General features: G+C 39.3%; 1 protein-coding gene across 3 annotated transcripts in view; it reads right to left on the reverse strand.

Moving 5' to 3' along the window:
• RALGAPB (Ral GTPase activating protein non-catalytic subunit beta) overlaps window positions 1–24,860 on the reverse strand; it is a 65,480-nt gene that overhangs the window by 28,343 nt on the left and 12,277 nt on the right. The window contains exons 4-16 of one of the 3 annotated variants that reach the window (XM_037401687.1): window positions 23,697–23,860; window positions 22,856–23,042; window positions 19,591–19,722; window positions 18,291–18,469; window positions 14,869–15,017; window positions 14,542–14,758; window positions 7,393–7,594; window positions 6,436–6,603; window positions 5,239–5,353; window positions 4,840–4,987; window positions 2,651–2,715; window positions 2,308–2,440; window positions 193–326 (exon numbers count right to left, since the gene is read on the reverse strand). In XM_037401687.1, coding sequence (XP_037257584.1) covers window positions 193–326; window positions 2,308–2,440; window positions 2,651–2,715; window positions 4,840–4,987; window positions 5,239–5,353; window positions 6,436–6,603; window positions 7,393–7,594; window positions 14,542–14,758; window positions 14,869–15,017; window positions 18,291–18,469; window positions 19,591–19,722; window positions 22,856–23,042; window positions 23,697–23,860 — 1,993 coding nt within the window. The remainder of the gene's footprint in view (window positions 1–192; window positions 327–2,307; window positions 2,441–2,650; window positions 2,716–4,839; window positions 4,988–5,238; window positions 5,354–6,435; window positions 6,604–7,392; window positions 7,595–14,541; window positions 14,759–14,868; window positions 15,018–18,290; window positions 18,470–19,590; window positions 19,723–22,855; window positions 23,043–23,696; window positions 23,861–24,860) is intronic. The other 2 variants (XM_037401689.1, XM_037401690.1) reach the window with 2 other exon arrangements.

Raw genomic sequence — 24,860 nt, forward strand, 5'->3', positions numbered from 1 at the left:
GGCACACATCATTTGAGCCACAGAGCATTTACATTAGAAGATGAAGTGCAAAAGGAGTACTGTTTTCTCTCATGTACAAACAAAACGTTTGCTGATAAACTCAGAATCTGTTGGGTGGCATGATTTTCACCTAAACAGGACTATAATCACCCTTTGAGAACAGACCAGAGCACACAAAACTTCACCTCTCACCTTTGCCAGTCCAGACAGAAGCTCCAGTGCAGCCAGAGAGATACTCATGTCCTGCCTCCACTGTGAGTTGAGTCTTTGAGTTACCAGGTGAATACTGCGTATCAGAAGTCCAGCAGCTGTATCTGTATTAAGAGCTAGGATATAACCCCAATACCACATACCACAGGGAGGGAAAATAACTAAGCATTAGTGACAATAAGCAAAGCACAGGCACAAGCCAAAGCAGCCACAACACACAGAAAACTATACACAACCCAGAATCTAGAAAATATGTTACTCTCTTTTGCACAGGCTAACTCCATTATATACACCATCAGACATTATACAAATACATCCAGACTAGCTTATCTCAATGTTTAGCTTTTTAGAAAGACACGGTGGATAATCTCAGCACTCTGCTTGCATTTCAGTAGCAGAACAGCTAGCCTCAGGTTTTGCTGTTGTCTGCTATTGTGCCTAAATTGCTGTGATGCCTTGTAGCCTCAGAAAAATGTAGGGGTTGGTAATGTATATTAAACATTAGTAATTGTATATTTAGGCACCAGCAACAAATTAATAGAGAATATGTAACTGCAGGTATCTATGCCAGAAGTTACCCATTCTGTCTGTACCTAGTGTTTATCAAAAGTTGTACTAGTCAGATAAATATAGATAATTAAAGAATCAGTCCTGGAGAAAAAAAAGATGCAATTATTCCTAGACCTTTAATTTTCCTGAACCTCTAGCTCAAAATTAAAAATAGAAAATGTTTTTAGTATCAGTTCTCATTTCAGAATACTAGGAACACAAATACTATACATACTTGTTAAAACTAAAGTAGGCAAATTAATTTCAGAAGCAAAACCTGCTATTGACTAGGTACAAAAAGACATGAGAACTGTGACAGCTAAGATATATCCTTCCCAAAATTTAGCTCTTCAGTGTTAAATACGATGTAAGTACATTACACTAGCAGCAGATTCAAGTGTCTGCTACAGTTAAACAGTAAAAATAGACCATCTCATTTTCAATTTTCTCTTTGTTTGAAGCATCCAGTAGAAACACAGAAATTCTTTTCAGAAGTTTCATAAGAAACCTTACCTTGTGTGCACAGGAAATTTAAAAATGCAATAAAATCACTATATTACAAAAATATCTTTCAAGTTATGTCATGGTTTAAAGACTCAGGAAGTCAATTAGTCAAAAGATTTTTTTTTTTAACCTTACAAATGGATATTTTTACAAGCACTTGTCAATGAAAAACCATACAAATTAGACAATTCAAATGGTGTGCTGAAAACTAGCATTTTAATAATTTCAAACAAACAAACCCTGCAGGGAAAGCACCAACATGTTTCTATGAATCCTTAGAATATACTAAAGTCTTTCCTGCTGATCTTGCTTCTCTTAGTTATAGGACTAGAGGAAAAAACCCCACAGTTTTGATTGGTGAGAACAGAGTTGTCAGCCTAAGCTACGATACAATAAAGGTGATCTCACATTTACTTGGTCAACATCAGTTGAACAGATGAAGACCAAAGCAGCAAATGAAATTCCAGGATCTCAACATTTGGCCAACTTACCACTCACCAATTTAGAAGAACACAGATCTTATTACAAAGATTCAAAAATACACAGCACAAGACTGAAGTTAATTACTAAATTCTCGTTATAACAAATGACACATCACAAGCATTCTGCTTATTTGCTGTACAAAACCAGAAGTCCCTCAAATGCTCTTTAAATAGTTTAAGAAAAGGTGCTGCAAAAGTCAGGTAAGCATTTGGATTGCTACCAAAATGAAGGAAGCAATTTACACTTGGTGTACATTTATCCCATTATTCATGAAAACTAAGTGTCTCGAAAATATATGTTAAAGTGGTTTGCAAACATCTTTTTCATAAGCTTTTACATCCTTATTTTTAAAATGTTAACAGAGTCCTTTAGTAGGATTGAACCACCACCACCAGAAGGGCACATATGAGCACAAACTGGCAATAAACAAAGGGGCTATCCACCGTGGGATCAAAACACCCAAGCAAATTAGTGTATTAGCCAGAACAAGGAACAGAAAAAAAACCCCAAAACATCACCTGGCATATAATGACAGAGTTTTTTCAAAAGAGCTGTCCTTACCATAATCCCTCAGAAGGGCTTGTGCCGGTCTCTCACTATCTGGTGTTGTGGGCTCCGTACTGCCTCCACTTGCAGTGCTAATGCCACTGTTAGTACGACTGTGGCTTTTGAAGAGGTTATTTTCACCACCATTCTGCAAATTGAAAGTCAATTACGAGCAATGAGAAGATTTTTCTGAGTAGAGTTCCCTATAGCAGAGGATGCCCTCAGATAGAATGGGGGGGGGGGGGGGGGCGGACCAAAAAAAAAACCTCAGGATACTAACTGAGCATCTTACAATAGCAGATAAGGTGAGTAATGCATTCTTTCTGAAGTGGTAACTTCACAAACAAAAAATACTCACCGTTTCCATTTGACAGCCAATGGCTTCTAACAGTGCTGAATCTTGAACAATATTTAACATTGCACCTGAAGAATCAGATATAAGAAGGTAACTAAAGGCTGCAGTAGAATATTCAGTGCTAAAATTTACAAAGAAGCACTGAAGGTCTAACATACAGGATTGCCATCCTGTTTTATAAAAACTCTTAGAGTTTCATAAAGCACAGGATTTGCTTCAGGCTTAGCCATTTTAGCCATTTGAAGCAGATGCGAGCTGAGATAGAGTGTGCTTTCAGCTATTTTAAAAATGCTTTGAACATGGGTTTTTCAAATTCCTCAGTTCAGAAGGATTTTGCTTTTATAGAAGGGCTGGAATCATTCCTTGCCTCTCATCATATTGTGCTCATTTAAAAACTCAGGTTACATTTAAGGATTCTGTGAACAAAGTAACAGTATTTGTTCGGTAACAGAGTGCTAAAATGAGCTGTATACTCCACAGCCCCCCCAAGGGTTATACAGCCCCAGGCCTTGGCTAAATTCTTGCCTGGCATATAGAGGCTCCCTTCCCCAGTTTGGCCATTAGGAGCCAAAAGACAGCTGGTGACTGGCAAACAAGAACATGTTTTCAAATCTTAACGAACTACTAGTATATACAGCAAACTGCTGGAAGATAAAGTGAATAATGCCTGGTCCATTCAGCAACCCTTAAAACATCAGCACAAGGGATGACACTTGTTCTCATACTGATTAGTGAGCAGTGAAACAAACCTCCAAACCACTAACACAAGGAGTTTTATTTTTACAAAGACATTTGCTCACTGTCAAACTTTTAGTAAGCAGCTCAAAACAAACTGATTTTGTTGAGAAGCTGGTGGCACATGTGAGAATCTCTTGCTGAACTCGAAATTCCTGAGTCCTCTCCAATGAAAGCCAGCAGGAAATAACTTCATATACAGAAACGGGCTTAACAACAGGAATACAGGGCAGATGAACTGGTATGGACTATCATGGAAACAGTAACAGTAAAATACCCACTCAAAGCAGAGCATCTACCCAGCTGGATGCAAACACCAACTCACAGCAGAGAGGTACAGGAATGCATGGTTAGCATTTAACAGGGTGCCAAGCCCACAGTTCTGGAGGTGATGCAATGCCCATGCACCAACGGTCTGTGGGTCTTGCTTAGAGGATCACTTTTAAACTATAAATATCCTCATCCCTTCACCAATATTGGTTGCATACCATTATTTCAAATTATTTTCCTCTAATCTTCTGCTAGTATTAGTTAGTAGTAGGGTTAGTGCTTCAATCACTGCAAGGAAACTTTCCAGCAGTCTTTGCAGACTGAATTTGTTTCCCTTCGCTTCATTGCTCATGCTATTTTCTTGCCACCCTCTCTTAATCAGGTAGGCTCCCTGTCACCGAAAACAAGGCAGACACCACCCACCGCAGTGCAAGTCTGTTTCTTTTTCAAACATACAAAAGGAAAGTGGTATTGTAATTACGGAAGGACAAGAACATCATAACATGGAAAAAGGCACATCTAAAGAAAAACAAATAAGGGGGAGGGTAGTATATAAAAGGCAAGTATATTTTTACTTGTCTGAAAAATTATTAACTTGACAGACTGTGCACTATTCAAGTTTTTAGCTTTGACTAACTCTTGAGTATTCAGAATAATGTTAATACACTCCTTGCCTCAAAAGAATAGTTTGTTGCCAAACTACAATGCATCTCCAGACTATTCCAAAGCTTTCATATGAGGATTTACACAGTGCTAAATAAATGCATCTGTATTTTGTCAGTGCTGGACAACCTGTCACCCAGTATTTCCATTTGTTTCTAGGCTTAATCATGCAAAAAATTAAAATGTTCCCTGTAAACCATTAAGTCAAGAATCCTTCCCAACATTAAATCAGTATCTTCTTCTATTTCCATTCCTAGTTATGACTGACTTCCTGCTAGAATGTGCTTTACTCCCACCTCTATTTTTCAAGTACTATTCCACATCTGTAAAGATTACTTGAACAAAAATATGAAGCTTTTCAAGATGTTTTTGTATTATGAGGGAGATTATACAGATGACAACCTGTCAGAAACTTCATCTTTTTCCTTGCAAAGCAACACATAACTAATAACCCATATTATTCCAGGACAGATTAAGACAGACACCTCTATAACACAGTTAGTAAATAAAAAAGTTGAAATAACCTAGTATCATTTGAGTGTTGTTGGGATCTGTTTCCGTTTGCAAAGCTCCTATAAGTATATTCACAAGCCTCAACTTCAAGGAAAGGAAGGTTACTGGCTTATCATACGTTGAGCTGTCATCATTGCTGAATTTCCCTTCCAGGACAACCTGAAGGAAAAATACATTTATTTTGTTATCAATTAGAGATCATGCCAGCATGGTACTGGTTTCAAAAATCAATATCCACAGCACACATTGCTACTGACAATTTGTAATATAGTCTTACTAACACAGACTTACTGTAAGAGTTTCAGTGCTAAACAAAACACCAAATACAACCCACAAGTCATTCAAATCCCATTCCAAAACAACCAGGAAAACAAAAACGGAATTGTAAAGCAAAATGGTAAGATTACTACCTCAGACTTTATGGTTCCAAAATGATGAGGCAAAGGCAACAGAGACAGCAAGATATTAATCGAAGCTCTTCTTAGCTCTGTGGGGTTTACATAGATTTTAAACTTTGAGAGTTCTCTGCAAATTAAAGCATCATGCAGTTAATCAACTTTTCACAGGAATTTGAAGCCAAATTAAGTTACAATTAAATATACAACCACCCAGTGTTCTTAAATAATTTGCAGCACACAACACAGCTGTTTCTTTCTAGACTCAGAATTCTTCTTTTTTTTTCTTTCTTTTAAACAGCAGCAATAACACAACGAATTCATGCCAGAACCATCACTTGCTAAGGATTTTGTATCCCCATATAAAAGCAACGGGCTGATGAAAGTATTATTCATATATTGCATCTTCAAAGACAGAAGTTTTGATCATAAGCCTCTACTGGCTTATTACAACTCAAACCCACCCAGGATTATCAAGAGATCCGCAGAATATGCTCATGTGCATATTGCATAAAACACAAGCTGCTTAGTGAACAGATCAACTTTTTTCAGTAGCTACCAGCAAATTCTTCTACCCAAAAGCAGCAGTGCCTCAGATTTAAGCCCAGAAGATAAGTGCTATGCATAACTTCAAAATGAAATGGAGTACCACAGCATAAAAGATATGTTGTAGAAGGTATGCACAGAGTAGCATCAGGCGCATTACTTAGCAAAACATCCAGAAATCTGTAAGGCTTTGATAAGTAAGGTTACATCTTGTTTAAGAACCTACTCCAATTTCACCAGTCTAAATTATCAATTTTTCTATTTAATGATATGTAAGATCACTCTCTTAATGAATTCACTGCAACAACAGCCACTAATTAATATCTTATGAAATTGTACTTAAAAATCAGTAAGCTTTCAATATATTTGAGCTAAACCACTCGTTTACCTTTTCTTACAGAAATTGCTTTCTGTCAATGAATATGTAGATAACACAACACACATTTAATTTAAAATAAGCACTATTTTTACTTTAAAGAAAATTGCACTAAAACCTGAAAGTTAGAGCTTATGAAGTGCCACAATTATTACTGTCAAATACATACACACCATGGGGCCCACATTACAGAATTCCTTCAGTGAAAACTACTCAGGAATGACAGAAACCACTGATGACAAACACCTCCCCACATTTATGATTATGTTTATATGGAAATAGCAATTTACCTGTCAGGTAAAATAGTTTCAAGAGCTGAAATGAAATAAGGAACCACGACATCAATCCCTTTCAGGTCACAGCAGAACAAAGGAGGAGAGTTTAGAATAACACTGGCAAGAACAGGGTGGCAAACGAAATCTGCTATCTGCAAACCCTGAATTAAAAGCATGTAAAATCTGACAAAGAAAGATAAGATGAAATTATTTCCACATAAAAAGCATCAGCATTCCACATGAACAAGAATCTGCAGCCACAGACTAAGCTTCAAAACCAGTGCAAGGAAATCTTTATATGAGCACACCCCCCCCAAGTTACTTAAGCACAGGCAAATGCACCTAACCAGCTTAACAAAAACCCCCTCACAAATCACATGTATTTCATGTAGAAAGCCAGTGCAGCACAGTTTTATTGAAACCACTGACTTGTTGCAACACATGGACTGGAAGCTGTGCAAATACAGCCCAGACAGTTAGTAACACCGCTTGGATCACATACTCTCCCACTACTCCCTTCCCATGTAAGGCTGGGAGTAAGACCTTGATTTTAATTCCTCAACAGAAGAAAAATACTGCAAAATCTTTCAGGGGGGACAGGATAGACAGGACATGCTGGTCAGCAACATAACCAGCTCAAATGAAAAAGCTGGGAGGCAGGAACCTAGCTGGCCATCATCCTAAAGCACTTAGTTTCTTTTGCAGTTCCTTGTTGGAGAACACTTATGTTGTGTGAGGGACTTCCCTTCAACTGAGACTGGAAGAAAACTCAACAAAAACCAACACCATGAGAAGACTAAAGGAAGTCACTATTCTGTTTAGCCAGGAATCCCCACCTACAGCATCTGAAGGCTAACCAGGTTCTTTTGAATTGGCAACACCGGATTCAGACAGTAACTGAATGCCATTTGCCCTGAATTAATTTGCACCATAAAGTTATAGCAATAAAGCAACCGGAAGATAGGTTAGTACCGGGATAGGTAAGCTGGTAATATTTCCTCCCCAGTCTTCTTGCTACAAAATATCCTACACAGTGTCCCACACGCCTCTGCCCTTCCCGCTTCATAGTTGTCTGGGAATTCACTCGCATCAAACATGGGGTTGGAAGCCATTGTGTCTGTGGACATTTGTGATCCTTTCCGGCGAAATTCCACACTAGCTTGAGTTGCTATAGCTGGGAAGAGAAAAAATAGCATTTCACTGTGTGTGTTAACATATATAATAGGCTCATGGGATCCTGGACACAAAGATCACGTCAAATTTAGTAGTTATCATGAAGCTGTTAGTTGACTATATTTGAGCCAGTGTCTCTTGTTTAGAAAGTATTTTTGGGTGTAACTTTTTCTTTATACAGATGACAACAACTGACCTTCACATTCTACAGCCTGTCTCAACTTTCTGCTGGGAAGAGTACACTTACATCCAGTATTAGCTTCCTACCCTCTCTGGAGGACAAGGATCTTCTCTCACCTAGTTCTCATCTCCAGAAAAATGAAGTACCAACTTGCCTTACCACCTTAAATACCAATAAACATTTAGACAGTGTCATTACTGTGACCTCCAAGCAAGTGCTTAATTTTCAGCTAATCTCTCATGCTGTGCTGAACACCAACCTGTTTTGATCCAATTTTGTTGTATAAACGTACTTATTAAAAAAATTCTAAAAATGCATATCAGAAAAAGAAGTTTGCTGAAACCTGCTCTCCTGACTTCGTCCCCCTCTCCTCACATGACCACTGCAATTGCCAAATCAACCTGAGGTTAGACAGCCTCCAGACCACAGCTACCAGAGAGGCTGGCCCTCTCCTACTCCCTGTCCCACAATACGCTCCACAGAAGTCTCTGAGCCCACTGTTACCTATATGGGATGTGGCTCTGTCAAGCTTTGTGCTGCCTGCTCCCCGCAGGAGGGTTCTACCAGCCCAAGCCAGTTAACTTCACGTCTTTCTACAGAGATTTCTGGTCCCCCTTTCACACTATCAGTATCACATGCATACAATGCAGGAGGCTACTTGCTTTGCTGGCTTCATCCTTTCTTCCAGGAGGGCAATCCAAAAAAAAATAAAATAAAATATTGCTCTCAATGTGATTTTTTTTCCCCGCTCCTTCGTTTTTCTTTTTCCTTTGACAAGTTCACCCTTGGATTACTAACAGCATAAAGAGCACTTTCCTTTTTATTTTTTAGCTAAGACTATACTGATTTTCAAAACTTTTATAAGCTACAAAGCACAACAGATAAAGTGTGCTTCTAAATGAATCACACCAATGTAGTTCTATCAGTACCAGAGAACCTCCTCTATCTCAAGCCTGGGACACTGGGGAAAATGAGGTTCACAATCAGTCTTGCAAACAGAGGCCCATTAACACTTTGACAGTTGGAACACTTGTTAATTTACAGATGCGGGTTTGTTTGTTTTATTTTTTAAAGGAAACGTCCTTATGATAAGTGCCTACTCTTCGGTTTTTGCCTTTAAATTCATCATTTAACCTATTATTACCTTGCAAATTTTCATGACATAAGTAACAAATAAGCACAAATCTTTATGCATCTTCCCATGAGCCATTTTTTGTCCTAAATAAGCTATCCAGCAATATATTGTAGTTGGAAAAAAAACACTACATGCACAATGCATACAAATCAAACACTAGGTCTGTAAAATAAGCTTTAAGTAAAAAAAAACCAAAAAACAAACCATGGTTAGTGCAAAGTCCTGAAACTCATGACATGATCACAGACTAAAGTACAGAAAAGATGGGACTGATTCAGGCAGATTAATTTGCTTTTGCCAACAATCTTCCCCATTCAAAAACACACACAAAAAGATTACTTGTCTTTTTCAAGTAAAAGTGCAAAAGCTACAAGAGACAATGAGAATGAATTTACAAATAAAATATGGGATTATGGAAAAAGAAAAGCATGACCGCAATTAAGGAAAAGCTACTGGTTCCTACTTACAAGATTTATAAGAAAGAAGAATTTGGATAAAAGATGCTGCAAGATAATAGAAATAAAATGGAAACAAATCAAAGGACAGCAGTAGTTATAAAATACTTTTAAGATGGTGAAATTGTAATATAAGTTAAGAAGCTTTTAGCTTTTTTAAAAAATAGATTAAAAGCTTTATGATACAGCAAGCTCGTTAAACACATAGGAAATTGGCATTCAGGTCCAAAATTATGGCTTTGAAAGTACCATGCAAAACAATGAACAAAAAGTTACAAAATACTACCAAGATTTGGAGCTGTTCATATCAGTGTACATCAGTTCTTTAAAAGGATGTATTAACCCTTCCCAGCTCAAGTACATTTCCCTATGTTGCACTGTATATGGAGTATACCCTAGGCTATCCTAAGGCTTCCTTGACTTGGGGTACGTCTTGTAGTAGGAACATTACTTACCTGCAGAGTCTCCTCACAGCAATATCTTGCTTCCAAACCATGAATTCCTGACGGTGTTACAGCTCCATCTTCCCTAAGGCAAGTTACTAACAACCAGGATACCCAAGCATACCTCCCCTGATCACCAGTTCAATCAGTAATCTTCTGAAGCAGAAGGCAGAACACTACCAGAAATATCATCGTCTCAAAAACAATCTCCAGAAAAAGAAGAGAGGAAAGGCTCCTGCAGCCAGGTACCAGGAGAGAGTGCCACCACCTCTTAACAGCTGCTTGTTTGAATGTGCAGGGTCAGATCAAGACCTGTGACCAAGCCCCTCAGCAACACTCAGCATGGCCCTAACCAAGCCTTCTCATAGTTTGCTCCTAGACCTGCAGAAATACTCTTTGGGACATTAATATTAGTGACAGAGCCAGAAGAGATGAGGTTAAAACTATACCCCAAGACTGCCCCACTGCCAACAGCACCTGGGCGATACCAGCAACCCACCTAGGTGAGACTCCTTCAGCTGCTATAAAACACACAGCTGGCAGGCTTATGACTGTCTTCTTTTGGTACAAGGATTAACAGTGAGCCCCTCAGACTGGAAGACTCAGTTGCTGAAATTCTGGCATGAGGTATTAATGAGTTTCTTCCAATTCTCACAAGTTGTTGAGGACAGCAACTAACATCAGCATGCAGTGTATGGCCAAGCTTGTCTAACTGAAGCACATCCTGACAATGAAATTACAGTTGGCACATGTACACAAACCCCAGAGCTGTCATATTCAGGGTTAACTTCACAAAGGCTTCATAGATAATTTCATATGAAGGAGTTTTCTGCAGTACCAATCATAGGGAGCAATTTATGCTACACTAACAGCTAAATAAGTACCATGCAGCCATCTAATTCTAAAGACATCAGCAGGATCCAACTCCTTTCAAACCAACTATGCATCTTCAAACACATTTTTTCCTCTCTCACCATAATACAGAGTAATGTTTGTTATCTGCCTGCTAGAAAGCCATAAAGCTCCCCCAACAAGGTCTCAGTGCAGAAACTAAAACGTGATATAGGACACTTGAGGCACAGAAGTATTACACCAACGATGACACGATCGCTGTTTTGCTTCAGAATCCAAACACCACCACAAGACTGTCTTGAAGGACAGGACTCAAAGAGCAAACAGGAAGACTGCCTTCCAGGTAATAAACTCTATCAATACTCAAGTCAGTACAACAGATGACCTCCAGCAAATCCTGTGGGAGAGAACAATTCTCTCTCTTCCCAAACAGAGACAGACAAAACCACAGCAACCACAAATGTGAAACACCAACAATTACCCTGAACCATGCAAGGGTTGGTACAAAACGTTTACCAATGAAGGTGACAGAAGATTGAACAATAGTGGGGCAGCAGTTACACCGACAGAATCAGAAAAGAGCTGAGGCTAGAGGGGACCTCTGGTGATAATACTGTCAGCCCCTGGGCAAAGCAGGGTCAAGCAGAGCAAGTTTGGTTACACCTCCATCCATCCAGATATTTTTCATCTCAGAACCTACAAGAAATTGCATATTTGTTCCACCAGTCATTTTTCTTTACTTCCTTTTTGGAGGTTAAATAGTTCAAGTAGTAAGATGTGTAAGGCTCCAGGACAAGGAGAAAAGCAAGGGTAGACAGGTACTCATTCACATCAGCCTGAATCAACTGCTCTTTACATCCTAAAGCTCATCAAAAAGACCTGTGTTGCAACATGGCAGAAGGACAATATGCTAGTCATGTGAATCAGCAGGGTTCATTTTAAAGAACTGAACTACTTTCTGAACTAGAACTTGGGAATGCAGCTCATCCAACATATTGGTTGGCACTCACATTTAGCTCATGAATACCTCTTTAGAAATCATGTCATATGGGTGCTCATTGAGAACGCATCACATGACAGAAGAGGAATGAGAAACACACACTAGAAAATGCAGTGTTCCAGAAAGGTGTCCCGGGGAAGGGGATCTCTCTGCAGGACCAAGGAGCAATCTGTGTCAAGGTATTTCACCTCTTCCTTTTTCAAAGTGGTCCTCAGTCCTTCAGCCAGCAACAAAATAGAGAAATCCTAACAGACAGCTATGACCGAATAAGTTCTTAACTGCATGGCATTGAAACAAATTGAACATTAGGAAGTTTTAAAGCTGTTGAGATCTTATACAGCTGCAGTCCCAGACCTAAAAGAAAAACAGAGCGTGTGGGCCAGTGGGAGACAACACTACATGGCAAAGCTGATTTTAAGTGCATAAACTTCCCAATCATAAAATATTTAAAGCATCCCTAAAAATAATTACATTTCCTGAGACTAATGCAAAGATTACCAACAGCAGTGTCAAACATAGTAAGCACATTCAAGCTAGTGGCAAAAGCGTTACTCTACTAGACTACAGAGGACAGCAGATGGACCATGAGACACAGATATAGCCAACCTGCAGCCAAAAAGAAGCAGATTTCTTTTTGTCCTCTCTCCTAATGGCAGGGATTGTGGCAGCTCATTGTCCCCTCTCTCTGCTGCCATCTTTCTTCAAGCCATATCTATATCGGGTAGCATAGGGAGACACAGGCAGATGGGCACAACATGCAGGTCTGATTATCACTGATGGGCCCCACTTTGTGTGATGGAGGGGAACCACAGTACACAATCCTCCTGGCCCACCTCATAAGTCCAGCACAGTACCTCCTGCCTTACACTGTTCAAGGAGGAAAAGACTTCACCTGGAGGCATCACGCTTCACAGATCAGACTCCCAGAACAGAAGCTTTTCAGTTTGGACTTAAACCTGATGTAAAAGGTACTGATGCTTCAAGTCAATAGAAACTGCAGGAGCCTAGCCCTTTACAAGTCTTGCTACATTTTCCCACCTAAGGGAAAGGCTAGGCAAAAGGATTTATACAAAAGGATTAATCAGGCAATTGGACTTTGGCACGTCTCTACTGTTTCAGCACTATGGGTCCACCTTCAGTTTGCTCTCCTTCTGATAGCCTGCCACAGAGTTGCTGTGACCAGTACTTTACACAGCAGTAACAACACTCACAGCATCCTGGAAGGGCAGAAAACACTGCACTGAATTCTGTAAGTTAATTCCATCTTACAAATTGCTAGAAAATCAGGACATAACACAGCCAGTTTTCTGGGTCTCCATCAACGTTTCCCTTGGATCTACTGCTACTAATGAACGGCAGAATGCGTGACATGCAAAAACTGCTCTTACTATGGACAGCTCTGAAGGGCATGGAGGAGGAACAGAATCTAGTGATTTCCAAATAGTTGTTTTAGTTTTCAGGGAGCTAGTTAAGTCCCTTTGTAAGGCTACCAATATGACAATTTTCTGACTGCTGTTAGGAGACCTAAGACACTGCACATATAAACAGAAGGCCCTGGAACCCCTTTCAAAGAAATCAAATCATTTTGATTTTGGATGACTGTGTACTTCTGCTAGGATCATAACACCTCTGTTTACAGCTGACACTGTACAGCACCTCAGCTGACATCCTTTTCAGGTCAAGCACCTCATCAAAACTGCTCAAGATACAAGTTATGTTAAAATTAACACGATCCAATCAATCTGAAAAGCATTAGATACAGAAATACATTAGCTGCATATGGAACTGAACACACCCTCAAATTACGCCTTACTCCTTCCTAAGCTCAGTTATTTTCCTACTAATGCCACATGGGCCTTTTACAGAGGGACTTGAATCTCCTGCCACAAAAATCCATGACTGAACTCTTTCAAAAACCATGTGCTGCGTACCTAAAAATATCTTTCACAGATCCCAAATCCTAAACCCATTGCGTCCAACAGGGATTTGTAACAAAACAAACAAGGAAGATCATCAGTTTTAACTTCTGCTGTCAAGTCCCACTATAAACCCAACTTGCTACAACAAATCTCTTCCTCCTATTTTTCTTACTTAGGCCAGCGAGCTCTTAATAGATAGATCTCTTGAAAGAATTTAGCAGACATTCAAAATATTACATGAAGAACAGGAAAAACACAAAGGAAAGTTTATTATTTCCTGAATATTATCTCCAAAAGGAAGAAGAGTGCTTAAAAGCATCCTCTCTGAGCAGAGCACATTAATTCTGCCATCACGTATCAAAACATCTAACATCTAAATTTGAGCAAAGCATAGGAGACTAAATCTAGCAGCTAAAGACTGAAGACAACCAAAGTATTGGGCCATATATGGAAACATGTAGCAACTGTCACTGAAAGGCAGCAACTTCACTATTTTAAGGACATCTGTTTTCATAACACACTCCAAAAAGAAGCAGAAGTACCACTTTGTGCAGCATCTGAAGTGATGTTTGACAATTTTTCAAACACTGAAGAGGCATTATAAAAAGCTGCTATTACTCAGAGATACTCAAGCACATTTCAAATTATGAAGTGGACCCTTATCACATTATTTCCTTCACTTAATAAAATTTTCCCCACTAGCATAATTGGAACTGCCATACTTGTTACAGCAAGGGAGAGTTTAATAATAAAAAGTGAATTTTTTAAATTTTAAAGCCCCCAGACACCTGCTTGGCTAATAACAGGTGCTGTCTCAGCTGGGAGGGGTTAACCACAATACAGCACTTCAGATTATTTTTTTTTTTGGTTGGTTGTTTTTTGATTATGCATATGTTAATCTTGCAGGTAGGAAATGTTATAGAACAAGGAAATAGTGTACATATATTTTTCAGTAATATTTACCAGTCATGCTGCTGTCTCTGTTTATTCCATTATGAAGTTTACAGTGAACAAATGCTGCATCAAATAACCACGATCCAAAGAGGTTCAAGATGCTGTTAACCTTTGGCCTGCGAGGAGCTGGTAGTGGCCGTGGCTCGGAACTTGTCTGGTTTGGGCTAGAGAGTGGCGAAGTAGAGGAGGGTTGGTGCTGCGCTTTTGAAGCATGTGCAGTAGTTATCTATTTGAACAGAAGAATATATCAGCTCCCAGATACAAGGAAATTACTTCTTCTAATCGAGGAAGCTACCAAAAGGGTCAGCTACTTAAACACAGGATATGAAATCTTACAGTGCTGGTTTTCATTGTTGCTTTATTCACAGTCACTGCCCGATGCCTTCGGTTATGGGGTGGAGTGGTGTTAACAGCAGCGTTCTGGGGCATACTCAGCCTATTTACTGGTGTGGGTGGTGCACTATCTGACCGGGGTCGTGAAATGCCTGCAGATCAAGAAATAAAGCAAGCTTTCAGCAAGAATTCCATACACTTACACACAGCAGCCCAGTTAGTAAACATCTGGGCCTTCCGTAAATAACACTGTCTTTCCCCCCTGCCCCCCCCAAAACAACAGCAGTAAGAAAAACATCTTTCCCCTTTTACTATTAACAGAAATAAATGCACAAGCAAAAGAAAACCCCATTTACATTAGATAAGCAAACAATTAAAAAACACCAAAGAATCCCACACCTTAAGAATATGGGAAACAGCGCACGGAAGGACCAAGTCGAGAAGCAGGCAGAGGGAAAGGGGCAAGGTTCATTTGCCAAAACCAAGTTAACAGCTCATTCCTGCCAAAATTCAGATGCCTCTCACCTTTGCCTTTCTTTTCCACCCACATCTCCTACACCCCATTCTGAGACATCCCTAAGATGTCTGACCCTTTAAAGCCAATTTAGCTCACTAAATTAAGATGAAACCCATCCACCATGCAGTTTTCTGCTAGTCTGGCAAGCTGAATCTGCTTGCTAAACAGTCAAATACTAAGTCAGGACAAGAGATAGGGTAAGACAGTAGAACAAGCTATAATTTTTCTGGCAGCAACAGGACATTAGATAAGCCTTTACCCAGCTCCAGGGAAATACTTGTGGTGCATAAACCTACTCTTCCCAATCAGAATCAGAAGCAACTAGCCCTCTGCAAAATTTGAAGTGACAAACACCACCTCTTCCCATTTTAATGAAAGTCACCACTCTCACATCCAATTTGAAAAATTAAGGGTGGAATTGCAGTGTGCTTGAAGATTTGGACACAGATTCTTTCGACCATGTTAAAGCATACAAGTACTTTTCATAACACATTATGGAACAACTATTAGTGTTACACCTCACACGTAACAACCATTAGTGTTACACTCCACACAGACAGCAGAGTGTCAACTATGAAACTTACTGATTTGGTACAGTTTTTTGGAAAAAAAGGATGCAGCATTTTGCCAAACACACACATGTAGGAATATGTCAGGCAGTGCAAGATGAACGCCATGTGCTTTGGCACTTGGCTTAGAAGGCAATGAGATCTCCTGTTAGTCTTAGCTGAAGGGGTCCACATTGCAGCTCTGAAGTCTGCCTGAGCCCACTCACATCCACAGCTACAGCCTGAATTTAATTTCACCAAAAGCTCTCCTGTGCCCAAGTGCATCATAGTCTGCAGTCTTTGCCTGTGAACTACCATCACCGTAGGTGTTTCATCTTGCTACATGAGATCTTCAGAGGTTTGAAGTCTCTGATTCAACATCCTATGTGAAGTTCATGTAGACAGCAAAGCTCCTGGCATGCTTACCAGGAGAGTTTGGCCTGCCAGGGGACCACAGAAGCACTCCACAGCCAGTCAGTGTGGAAGACTCCAATGCCCAATATAGTCACATACCCCTGCCACTGCATCCAGGCAAGGAGTTGTGTATGTGATCACCGTTGGGAATGGAGTTTCAGGCACCCAGATGCAGAACACAAAAAGGACTACCACACCATTAGTGAGTTAAAAGTCTCAGATAAGAAGCCCAGACTATTTTTAAGGTCCAAGAGGAATTCACTGCAACAGCCATCTCAGCAAAGGTGCATGCACTGTGCAAAGCTAACAGAGGCTTCTTCCTCTGCCTCCACTGCAAGATGGCCCCTTCACAAGTCTTACATTACAAACTGTTTTCTTCACTGTAAATTAATTATCAATCACACTTTCACAAAACCTCTGGATATAGCATGGTTTTCCTCAATACATACTCAATTTAACAGGTTTTTTTTTTTAAATTCAATTCAGTTTTCACAGCCAATAAAAGACACTTCAGAGGAACACCTTCTACCAATGCTCAGTTGGAACTTTTCTTTTTTGTTTAAATTGTTTCAGTGCAGAATGCCAAATCCTATTATCATAAGTAAGAAGACAGAGTTTGACGGAGTAACACAAGGAGGTTGTTTTCGTAAGATTAGGCCACATACTGCCTATATAGAATCCTCCTTTAACAAATCATGATATAATTTGACAGACTACTGAATATTTTGTGTTACATCTGTTACAAGTAAAATGTGATCATTAAAATTCCTTAAAATTGGTGGCAAGACATGTGGAAGAACAGCGGACACAAGAGGCTTCAAAGTTCAATACTACAGCTTAAGAAAAATTTTTGTTTGCTCTTTTACATCACTGTAACTTTTTTAACAAAGCTACTTCTACAAAAGTGAAATCTACAGTGACAAAAAGTTGTTTGCAATGGGGAATAGGGTACTGATGAACCTTCTCCTTGCAATATTTTTAAGAAACAAAGAATGTATTTCTGGTAAAAAGGATCAGAATCTTGTAATTCAGTGAGACAAGAGACACTGAAGATGCTTTGCTTAAAAGGACTAAACCATTCAGGTTTTTAAAAAGACAAACAGGATGTAAAAGCTGTCAGTAATTCCACAGCCAATTTTTTTTCTGAACAGTTTACGTATCTGCTCAAGTCTTTTGCAGTCTCACATCAGCTCGCACTTCTGACAGATGACAACATTTGTTTGCATACATTTAAGCAAAAAAGCAGTAGGAGACAGGCAGCTCTACAGAGTTTACAATAGCATGTTTTCTCTGAGTAATTTTTAATAAGTCTGAAGCATACCAACAATAACACTTTAGATTTCAGGTGCTATATGGTGTTACTTAAAATTCACCAGTCAGTGCTTACATCTACTTTACCTTTCAGCTAAATCTGAGCTACTCAGTTACCATTACACAGAGAAACAGAGCTTTTCTTCTCAGCAGTACTAATGACTCACTAATTGTAAACCATGTGAAACTGGCACTTGTAATATAAAGATCTGAAAATAACAGTCAAAATTCAGCACCTTCTGAAAACAGGCATCACACAGAGGTGTTCCCACAAAGTTTATAAATACAGTGGCCAGCCCTCACAACACACTAAAAGTGTAACACTTGCATTGTTGATTACATGAAAAAAAGAAAGCTGCCTTGTTTGGGGAAGGGACAGCCGGTTTTATTTTGGACTTCAGATTTATCATTTTGTTTTGCATTTGAAACTAAGGTCATCAACTTTGCGCATTCAAGTATCACTATTGTGTATGCAGATGGTTATTTGAAAGTGACCTGAGGTCCCTTCCTTATTCATTCCAGGATACACCTGCAAATGATAAATTGTTATGGCTGTATCTATGGAGAAGACAGATTTAAAGGGAATAAATTAAGTTACTATTCCTAGCTATCCACAGGTAAGACAAAAACATTACCTAGGAATGCATCCACTAAACAGCTGATCCCACGCATGGCACGAAAGAATATTTGAGGCAGATGTTTAAGGCAGGGGTACTGATTCAGTTCTTGAGTCATCCCACTCACATTCAGAAACTGCTCCTGAAATTTGGGGGTAGAGCTAATAATGGCTGGGTTACTCAAATCCACAGGATTACTGCAAACAAAAAGAACAAAATATATTTCAGTCAGTTTAAGAATGGCTGTTAGGATTCTAAAAATACTTCATATAACAGTCTAAGACATTTAAATAACACATCCAGTACCAATGCATTTTTAGCTGTTACTATCACAGGAAGTCAGTTTTCGCTTTCTGTGTTGGCAGTACTTAATTGCCTTCACTTCAAAAGTTACCCAGATATACTTAATTTTAAGATCCAAGGAACCAGAGCACACACTTGATAATATTACTGCAACTGTGGGATTATTCTAATTACTTTTGATGTCTTTTGAACTCAGTTTAAGAGGTTTTTACACGGCCAAAATTATTTTTAAAAGGTAAGCAATTAATTAAATATTGCCAGTAAACAGTGACAAGAAAGGGATGGGTTATAAAAGTTTGACCAATTTTTCCCAAGCGATTCAAATCCTGTAACAGCAATTCCAGATTTGAAGAGTAAGAGTACTTGTGATGTTACCATCACAAATGCAGAAAAACAGAGTTTTTGTAGTTATTTAGAAGTAGACTTTGAACAGTCTAACTTTTATCTAGCTTTAATTAGTAAATAACATTTTAGATGAAAAGTTTAATATTCTGGCCATTCAGAAGATTAATGCAATGCCATTCTCAAGAATCTTTGAAAACAAGCATGCCACTTAGTTCAGTCGTGTATTTTAGGAAAAATAACATGGATGTTTAAAATTAACTGTATAGCTTTCTTCATAAAAACAAAGATACATTCATTTTTAACATAATTTTCTGTAGGTTAAATATAACACTCTGGACAATAAATGGAAGCAGTACACATCTCTTGGAGCTATTGTTCTGCTTTTCCTGTTTGCTACCTCTGAGAAACAAAATTGTATTGAAGTCCTGTTTTTCAGATCCTCCAAAATGCCAAATAGCTAAAAACTTTTTAATTAAATGAACCGGTTTACATTCTCAAAGAGTCAAAGAGTTTAAAGTTGAACTCACAGCCTTGCCCTGAACTGCTGCAGGGCACTGGTACAAGTTTCTTGCACTTCATTCAGCTATCTCCAGAGAAATTTTTCATTTGTCATGCAGATTTATAGAAATGATGCAAGAATACAAACAATGGATGGCTGTAATTACAATACCTCAGCATATGTAAAAAGCGAAACCAAGTTTGTGCAACACACTCATTATCCATTTCAGGAGGAATCAGACCAGCATCTTCATCAGGAATTTTAAACGGAGGAAACGAAGGTCCGTATGTAAAACGCAGCAATCTAGAAAGCAAGTCAAGACAGATCTGTCATTCAGTTAATACTCCTCAAAAATTTAACAGTGCATTCGAGCCACAAAGGAATGAGCAGTCCACAGATGAGCCCACAAGCAACAATGCAACATCCCAACTTTTCCTAGAGATCCCCATTTTACAGTCATTTAGCAGTCTTAAAGGTTTGAAGGGTACATGCCTTGGAGCTTGCCCAAATGTCCAACCAAATCAAAAAATTGTTAAGTCATAACACCCTATAGCAGCTCTCCCATCTGTCTACCCAGGGGTGTTACCAATTAACAGCAGCACGTGCATAACTGACAAGATGCTACATAAGGAGGGGGAATGATAATGGAATTTAAGCCTTTATCCTCAAGGCTTGTTAAAGCATTCAATGACACCAGCAAGTCACATTAGGTTACAGGTCTAAATTCCAAGTTACTGGTGACTTAAAATTTACACCAGCACACTGAGCAACACTCGATGCCATCCTACAAGTAGCATGGGGTTTACAATCCACAGAGTAGCCAGCTCTTCCACAAAGATACACTATGTTTTGCAGAAGCTGGGAGTTGCAGAACACTGAAGAGCGAGCCCGGAGAGGGCTTCGCAGCAATGCAATGTCATGAGGATAATAGCTTAGATAAACTGAGATCTTTCTCTGGAAGTGCTATAACTACCTGACCAGTCACCAATAAGCTGCACTGAGCCACTGCTGTCTGATTTGACCCCTGGTCATCCCCAGCTTTGCAAACTTAAGAGATCAATTTCCCTGATCAATATAACCTTGGTGTTCCCTAAAAGGATGGAAGAGATCCAAATTGCACTTCCTCAATACCCTAGAATTCCTAGAAATCAGGTTTTTTCCTAAGGTAAACTCACTTTTAGCACCATCTTTTGCTTCATGTCCTTATTTCAAAGCTTAAGTTGCTTGTAATGGACAAGAAACGTCCCATTAGTCATTGCCCACTTATAAAGCCATATAGATTTGTAGAGATAAGGGCATTACAACAAAGAGAAAGCGGAGGAGAGCAAAAGTGTAACTTTGGATTTAGAGGCCAGCTGTAAATAGGCTGAATTACAGTCTTCCACTTCCCCCAGCACTGGGCACCACAGTAACTTGCAGCTAACTAACGCAAAAAACACTCAAAGTGTGTTTAGAATCACAGTCTACCACAGTAACTAGCTTGGACAGAAAAGTAAATGAACTTTAGGACATGAGGCCTTCTTCAGGTCCAAACCAGAAATACACACACCTGTACCAGGCAGTAACTGCTTTCCAGTATGGCCCAGCACCCATTTACATTAAGTGCCCCAGAGGGATCACCCCATAGAAGACTTTTGCTGAGGTATTACCTAGCTCTGATAAACCCAGAAGAGTCTGGGCAAACCCCATGCAAAGTCATGCCCCCCATCTCTGTTCTGCAGCAGACCGCACTACTTCAATTGTCCCCTTACGAGCTGCAAGAAATCAGTTTTTCAAGGAACATGGCTGAATGCTATCTGAACTTTGGGACATTTTCAATAATGACTGAAAACAGAAATAAATTGTAATCCACACATCCAAGGCAGTTAAAATAGACTTAAAGCACCTTAAATGGGTAAAAATAATATCTACTGGTATAGCAACACAAGTAAGACCCTAGTTTCATCCTGCTATGAAGTCATATCCGTAAGATTAACACTGCACATGTGTACAGATTTCCAAATATAATTTTCCATAGTTTTGAGATGTTCACTCTCAGCTTACTGCTAATAACCCAATACAGAAAACAGTTTACAAAAACAACACTTTTAACTGTTTGAAGCTGGAGCTCCACTGAAGCATTAAAAGTGCAATTTAAAATACCACTGAACTTAAGTTAGCCTCAGAGGAGTTCAGCTTTCTATGCATTAGGCATAAACCAACATTACTGAACAGCAGACTAAAACATTACAGAAAACCTGCAGATTACTATGCATCCACAGAACTAAGACTGTTAGTCAACAGTGGAAGAAAGTGTGGGCATCATGCATGGAGCAGAACACCAATGCACGTGACAGAACTGTTCTTTTCAGATCAGTGAATCAGAAAATATTTTCTGTTATGCAACGTTATATCTAATGAACTAAAAATAGCTAAAGAAATAGGATGGGAAATCCGCAGAACTTGTATTGCAGCTTTATTTCCCGCAGGTTTAACAAGTAGCTGCATAACTTGGAAAAATCCATCCACATTTGGAATTTTGACAGGTAATTTAAAAACAAAAGTTTTTGGATTTAATATAAACCCTAGCAGAAAAGCATACTGTTGAATTTTTCCACAGTGCAGCAATTTTAATAAATCTTTGAACTTCCATAGAAATGGCTATTGGTGTCGCTGGAAGGAAGAGACCCAGATCCCTACTTCTCAACAATTAATTTAGTTCTTTCCTCCAGAAGGCTAAGATGTGTCCTGCAAAGACTGTATACCACAAAGACCACAGTGTTGAGGGTACTGAGACTCCCCTCACCGTTCAGGGCCTTCTACTACAGCCTAACCTCTCCTGCAGCCCACAGAACCCTTCATTGTTCCCATGTCTAGCAGTGCTTGGTACAGATCTCCTCCAACACTCTCTGGAGGAGATTGCCACTGCTCAGAGTAGAGCCTGCAGCCTGCCTCTGGCCCACTGCCTCCCCACTGCCAGGGCACAAGAGCCAGGCAGCTACAGCACACACAGCTCTGCAGGGCAGGAGAGGCAGAGGCGAAGAGCTACCTCAAATAAGCAACGTGCAGTAGTAACAAGCACCTAATATTTTTGGTGGTGACCACTATTAAACATACAGACTATACCGCTACACTAATATTCATGACTCATTATTCACTAGACATGATGAAAGTCACAGTGATGGAGACTAATATACACACACACCATGAAGTATTAAATATCAGATTGATGCCAAGATTTACACAATAACAGAGATGATCCAATTCAGATCTTCACTGGCAGAATGAAGACACACACACAAACAGTAAAAGCCAAGGATACTAGCAAGAGCTCTCACTTTGCTTTGCTCAGTCACTTTTGGATTGCTGCGCCTCCCAAAAATAAACTGTAGAGAAAAGCCACGTATAACAGTGATCATCCCTATATGTGCGTTTGTTTCCATGGGATTTCTCCTACCTGGAAGTAAGGGCACAGATGACCTTGCTCCACTGCTCAACTACTGCAGGGTGATGTCGCCAGTTGGCCACCATCTCTTTGGCAGTTTTCCAGTAAGGTGGTGTTGGAAAGCACCGTGTACAAGCCAGTAACCACACCTCAAACAGCACACCAATTAATTTTTCAGCCAGATTCTCAGCAATACCACCTTATAACAGAAATAAAGCATGCCTTTAGTGAGTATTCAGTCTAAATAACTTCAAATACCTCCCCAAGGAGCTCTCAGTTTAAGTGTGTAAAGATTCTTAAGTCCATTATGTTTTTTTTTATCATTTTTTATTTAAGAGTGATTCCTGATGGCTTCCTATGGCCAGCTACTCTTTTCACAAGATGAAACATAATATATAAAGACAAGCCACATACATGCGTCACCAAGGGACACTGGGAATTCGCTGATCTGAGGCTGTCTTCTATTGCCTTTATCTATATTGATGTCTTTTTTAAAAAAAATAGGTATAAACTGATGATGCTATTTTCCAGTAGGCAGGCCAAACAGCAAGACAATAGGAGCTTCAGTGAAACAAGCAGGGAATAACATCGTCTGAAACCATTCACCATGAACTGGTCCTGTACAGATCACTGTTCTGCAAAACTATGTTTAAGAAAACTCAGCTCTAAATCATTCAGTCTTTTCTGACAATGCTTTATTTCAGAATATTATAGACTAATTTGGAGTGAGCTACTGTGCTTTGGTGGCTACTAAGAGCTTTTAACAGGTTTTTCCCATCCCCCTGGCAGTTCAACATCAAGCAGAGCTAAAGGTTTTTCCCATAATTGTACCAAATGGAAGTTGCACATGAACCTTGCACAGTTGGAGCTGCTAGAAGAGTGTCATTGATCTGAAGAAGAAATAATAACAAAACCTCCCAGGTTTCTCTTGCCATAATTGTTGATTCATGAGCCAGTTTCTGGACAGCTTTCAAAACCTGCAAGCACAGTCTCATCTGACTAGATCCTGGGTCTGGCCTGCAAGAGAAGAAAATAATACTTGAGTCTCTAAACAAGAATGATAAAGTTATACATACAAGAATCTGAACTTTGAGCAATTACAAGAGGAAACATCAATATTATTGAACAAGAACCAAGCATATGAGATAATATGCTTCTATGCACCCTAACACTGCCTCTAAGCATCTTAACTCTGCCTTAATGAGCACAAGATGTACTGTAACACTCTTCACTACGTGACACACAAGTCACCGCCAGAGTGAACACTAACTGAAGCAAGTACAACCCATTCCCTCAAAGGAGTTCACCTTAGACCAAACAATAAGAATGTAGTTGAGACATCAGTAGTTGTTACATATAAAATTCAGAAAGAAAGGGGCAAAATTAAGAGAAAATATTGTTAGTAAATGAATTTAAATTCTTCCTAGTTCTTTGCCTTGCAAATGTAGATCCAACTCTTACCCCCAATTCTTTAGATTTAGAAAAAGAGAAATCTAGAAGAGGGTCGTGAAATAGGAAAATCAGACTAAAGGATGATGGGAAAAGTAAGGAAGAAAGGGAATAAGTTGGTATTATCAAGGTCCTCCCTATAGTAACAACTAGTTCCACATGATCACTGCTGAGTCACTCAACATGAAGTGTTGCGGAAACAGCACAAAGCAACATGCTCTCTTCCCATCAGTCAATTTGGGACAAGGCAGAATGGGTACAAAAGAGTAACAGCAAATGTTCCGGACAGTATCTGAAGACAATGGTAAACAAAGTGAGGAAGCCTAGACGTTTAAAAGGTGAAAGAAGAGATTACAAATTAGAGTGTGCAATATATGCAAGCCATATTTTAACTTGTACACTGTTTCCTCAGCCTTCCTACCACTTTCTGAAGGGATAACAAAAAAAGAAATCCTAAAAATACTACCTTCCACTGGAGTAGTAAATAGTATCATCAGATTCCTACCAAACACTTTCAATGTGGTATAACCCACAAGTCACACTGCATGGTAGGCACCTCAAGAACACG

The sequence above is a fragment of the Falco rusticolus genome, chromosome 10 (genome assembly GCF_015220075.1).
Source record: "Falco rusticolus isolate bFalRus1 chromosome 10, bFalRus1.pri, whole genome shotgun sequence".
Classification (NCBI taxonomy): Eukaryota; Metazoa; Chordata; class Aves; order Falconiformes; family Falconidae; genus Falco; species Falco rusticolus.